Source organism: Bison bison, unplaced genomic scaffold, assembly GCF_000754665.1.
Source record: "Bison bison bison isolate TAMUID 2011002044 unplaced genomic scaffold, Bison_UMD1.0 scf7180017864203, whole genome shotgun sequence".
Lineage (NCBI taxonomy): Eukaryota > Metazoa > Chordata > Mammalia > Artiodactyla > Bovidae > Bison > Bison bison.
The window spans coordinates 6,800,511-6,805,432 of NW_011494775.1; the positions used below are offsets into that span (position 1 = coordinate 6,800,511).

The 4,922-nt window shown below is 58.0% G+C and overlaps 1 protein-coding gene across 1 annotated transcript in view; it reads right to left on the minus strand.

The window, feature by feature from the left end:
- The window catches only part of STK11 (serine/threonine kinase 11), a 16,710-nt gene extending 11,794 nt beyond the window's left edge, over positions 1–4,916 (minus strand). The window contains exon 1 of the mRNA XM_010844639.1: positions 4,539–4,916. Coding sequence (XP_010842941.1) covers positions 4,539–4,828 — 290 coding nt within the window. The 5' untranslated portion in view covers positions 4,829–4,916. The remainder of the gene's footprint in view (positions 1–4,538) is intronic.
- Positions 4,917–4,922: the final 6 nt, after the last annotated feature.

Below are 4,922 nucleotides of genomic sequence, written 5' to 3' on the forward strand. Positions count from 1 at the left end.
CCGCAGTTGCTCAGGGCGGGCATCGCAGGGACCTGCCTGTGGTGCTGGGAGCAGAGTGGACCTGGGGTGGGCTCGCTGACCGCCCACAAGGGGAGGGCAATGAAAGAGCCGGGTCCTAAAGCACTGGAGTTCACAGAAGAGTGCAGCTGCCCCCATGGCAACCCACCTCAGGGCCCCGGGACCGGCCACCTCGTTCCCTCTAGATGCTGACGGGTCCACAGAGAGCAAGGAAGGGGTGATGGCTGCTCTGGCCGAGGGACACTGAGCAAGACCCCCTCACCCCTTGGTCCTTCTGCTGATGCTTCCAATCATGTGGCGAGGGGCAAGAGAAGAAAATGAGGAGAAACTCAAGAAAAGTGAAGTTCAACACAACACGTGCTCGCACAACTGCCAAGCACCACAATTCCTAATGGGCATCAACAGGGGATGACCCATGCATCCACTGATGGGGATGGATACACATGTCCACACACAGGGGCAACAGGAGTAGATAACCCACACGTCTACTGCTAAGGATGGATACACACGTCCACACAACACACCCACGGGCATCAGGAGGGGATGACCCACACATCCACTGATGGGGTCAGATACACATCCCCCCACACACACGGGCAGCATCAGAAGCTCTGACACTCGCTATCATGTGGATGCACCTGAGAACACGAGAGGAGCAGACACAGAACACATAGCGTGTGATTACACTGATGGGAAACGTCCAGAACATGCCGATCCACAAACAGAGAGTGGGTTCCTGGTTGTCAGGGGCTGCGAGGGGGAGCAGGGGTAACTGATGACAGGGATGGGGCTTCCTTTTCGGACATGGGCTGTTCCAGAACTAGAGATAGGTTGTGGTTGCACTCTCCAGGAAAGTACCTGACCCTGAGTTACCTGCTCACAGCTGAGTTTCAAATCATGTAAAACGTGTCTCACTAAAGCTGTTCAGAGAACATGCCACCTCCAGCTGTGTAGTAGACACATGATGATGGGCGACTGGGCTGTGACTTCCAACAGGCTTCTGGGTGAGGGGCCAGCGTCCCCCATGCTCTAGCCTGGGCTGTCCCTATGGCCCCTGGGCTCCACTGCATATAGTCACCCCTAAGTCAGGACATGCAATGAGATCCTGGGTGCCTCAAGGAGCAGCTGTGCCCTAGTGATGACAGGTGGCCTCAGGGAGGAAGCTTTACCAATACCTGGATAGTGGGGGTACCAGCAGATGCCAGGACCTGGCAGAGGCCACTTGGGATGGGAACGAGGGCCAGGAAAGTCCAGACTAGGCTACAATCCCAAGTACTCACTCTCGGGTCCAAGAGCCCACCAGTCACCACTGCTGGCCTGGAGACTGGCACTGGGCACTTGGGCCAGGACGCAAGGCAGGAGCACCAGGAACACTGATAAAGAAGGAGGCTGGCAGGGCCCCAAGTTGCCAGTCCCAGCTCTGCACAGCTCACTGAGCACATGCATCAGGCACACAGCAGGCACAGGCCCTGAGCTGCCCTCTCACAGAGGGAACGTGGGGCGGGAGCATGGAGACTGTCCCTGCTTCTCAACAGCTGATGGAAAAGCTCACAAAGAATAGGATCTTGTGACAGGTGAGAATCCTGTGAGCTGGGCCCATCTGCCCTCCCAGGGGTCAGGGCAGAGGGGTGTGTACCCACCATCTGTACAGGCATGAAGCCCCAGGGCTGCTCCCAGCCAGGGAGGCACCAGCATGGCCTCTGTGGCTGACCGGAAAAACAAGCAGATACAACTTATATGGAAAATGACCCTTTTCATTCAAAAGTCCTTAGATTGGTAAAGAGAAGTTCAAAGGTGTCAGTGTTAAAATGACAACTGCTTTCTTTTTCACTTCTTGATGCTTTTCTGAATGTTCCTATTTTACAACAAGAACAAGTTAGCAGGACTTCCCTGGCAGTCCAGTGGCTAAGAGTCCAAGCTCCCAATGCAGGGGGTCCAGGTTCCATCCCTGGGTCGGGAAGATCCTGGAGAAGGGCATGGCAATACCCTCCAGTAGAAAACCCACGAACAGAGGAGCCTGGCAGGCTACAGTCCATAAGGTTGCAGAGTCAGACATGACTGAGAGACTTACACACATAAAAAAAGAACAAAGAGGGACAAGCACAAACCACAGCAGCCCTCCTGGGAGGAGTCACAGGAGGGGAGACCTCCTCTGTCACACACTGCATTTCGTAAGGAATGCGTCCATCCCAACTGGAGCTGCGGGACTCCTGAGGCTTGTCTGGAAAGTTCTGGACACTTCACTCCATGAGAAGAGTCTGGAGTTGAGTTTATTAAGTCTCTCCAAGACAAAGGAGCCTTTTTTCTTCTTTGTAGCTGCCTGCCAGCAAGGCTGACCCAGAAGCCTGGATCTTGGGGCCCTGCTTGAATGCCCGCACAGAGCAGTCCAGCACATATCGTCAGGATTCAGGACAAGGGAACAGGGCACTCAGAGCAGGGCTCGCCCTCATGACATTCAGGAAGGAGGCACGGGGGTTCTAACCTGAAGGCACATACCCAGCAGGCCCTCCCAGCACCAGCCCACAGGTGGCCAGCCGGCACGGGGCCAGAGCTGAGCTCCGAGAGGGGAAGACCTGTGCCTCTGGGGCTGAGACGGACAAAAGGGCCCGACCCTGCAGCTGTGGCACCTCACAGCAACCCCCAGGCCGCTGTGGATGCCAACCACCCTGCCTCCCCAGGCTCAGTCTCCCCAAGGCTTCCTCCAATGGACACTGTCTTCACAGTTCCAGAGACCACAGCTGATGGCTCAGGAAACCAGAACTGGGAGCCGTGATCTTCCGTCGGATGGCCAAGCAGGAGGGAATCTCTGGGTGGTGATCGCCCTGTAACTTGACCTTGGGCACATACATTTGCAGATGGGGAGGGGCTACCTCAGGTGTGCGTCACCCTTTGGAAGAACTGGGCACTCACCCACCTGACACCTCTCCCTCATCTCAGGGTGGGGCATCTGCAGATGTTCCGGGTGCCCCACTTTCTCTGAAGCCCCTGGGATGGCCAGCAGTGGCTGGGGGGGCCCTAACCAAACATCAATTGGTGCTGGAAATGAGCCTGGCCCCTCCCAGCTTGGGATGCAGCAGAGCATAAGGCACCAGACACTAGGGCGACCTGCGCCAACTCCATCCAGGAGGGCTTGTCCAGGCTGGAAGAGTCCAGCACCCCACTCCTGGGACAGACCAAGGAATGAGGCCTAAGAGGAGCCAGGAGGACAAGGACCAGCCCTGGAGAGAATGTGTGTGTGGGGGGGTTCCCTTTCTGCCAGCAGCATCCAGAAGCCCACTGGCCCTCAAACCACAGTGGTGGCCAACTGGTAGCCCGAGGGTCACCTCTTCCCCACACACTTCTGGATTAAGAAGAAAAGGTGACTCAGAGAAACAGGGAGTGGGGATTGGATCAGAAGTGTGGCCTAACTTAGCCTGCAGGAGGGCACTGGCACCCACTGTCACCTGGCCTGTCTCACCCAGGACACTGGTGGCCCCTGCCTAACCCTCACCATGCAGGTGGCAGATGTGCACAGAGAACTGGCTGGGCTGGCTCTGGGACGCCTGGTCCTGCCGTTGCCGGGGGTCCATGGCTGGGGCACGGTCTGCAACCGGTCTGGCCCCACTGCCCTGCTCTCCAGGTGTCCCACAGCAGACAAAAGCAGCTGGGCGCTCACTGTCAAACTGCCCGGAGAGCAGGGGGGCTGGGGGGAGGGGTGAGAGTGATCAGGGAGCAGCACTCCCAGGACCGGCCAAGGTCACCAGCCAGTCCTGCCGCCTGGCCTGTTAGATAAAGCCTTGGGCTGGGGTAGGGTGGGATCCCCAGGCAGCAGAGATAAGGAGAGGGTGTCCCCTCCCAGAACTAGCATAAAGGACGGAGGCAGGGCTCCCACCGCCTTGGGGATGCCTATGGCCAGACAAGCGCCTGAAAAAAATCTGTGTAAAAAGTTCGCCTGGACACAAGCCGACCCCCACTTCTCAGGAGCCACCGAGCCTGCAAGTCGTGGATGTGTCCTGTGGCACATCCCAGGCGAGTGAGAAAAGGCCAAGTTCCCCTCTGCAGACTGATAAACCGGTGCAAACAATTATTTTTGGCAACCGCAGCGTCCCCCTCCAACAAGGTAAACAAATGGCGTGTCCCGGCCCTAGTAACAGCCTCACGCTGGGACGAAACCTGCTGGCGGCAGGCAGAGCCCTTTCCGAACCCAACTGCTTTTGGTTTTCCGAAGCCAAACCAACGCTGGCCGCCTCCGCCGGGTACCTGAGCCCTCCGGACAGCTAAGAGGGCACAGAGGGAGAGGGGCGCCCCCTTCCGAGGAGGGCCCCGCCGCGGCTGAGAGCAGGACGCAACGAGCGATCCTGACTTCACTAAAGTTCCCCAAAGAGTTGCCCACGACTCTCCCTGGCTGGTCGACTCGGGTGCTTAAGGAAACGGAGGACGGAAGAAAATAACCGAGAAGAGAAGGGAAGAGGAAGGGAGGGAAGGGGGAAGAAGGGGGCCGCCCAGCGGCGCGCGTCCCCACCCAGGAAGCCCGGACTTACTTCTTCACGTTGGCCTCCCCGTTAGGGATCCTCCGCAACTTCTTCTTCTTGAGGATTTTGACGGCTCTTCTGCACAGTGTCTCCGAGTCCAGCACCTCCTTCACCTTGCCGTACGACCCCTCCCCCAGCAGGTCCCCCATCAGGTACTTTCCGATGAGCTTGGCCCGCTTGCGGCGGGGCTGGTAGATGACCTCGGTGGAGTCGATCCGGTGGATGAATGTGTCCATCCCCACCGACATCAGCTCGCCCTCTGTAAACATGCCCAGTTGCTGCGGGTCCGTCACCTCCATCCTGAACTCCAGGCCTCCGACTCCGGCCGGCGGTCCCTTATCCCCTTTGTGAACTTCGCGGGGAGCGGTTCTTCCTTTTGTTTCTCCCTCCCCG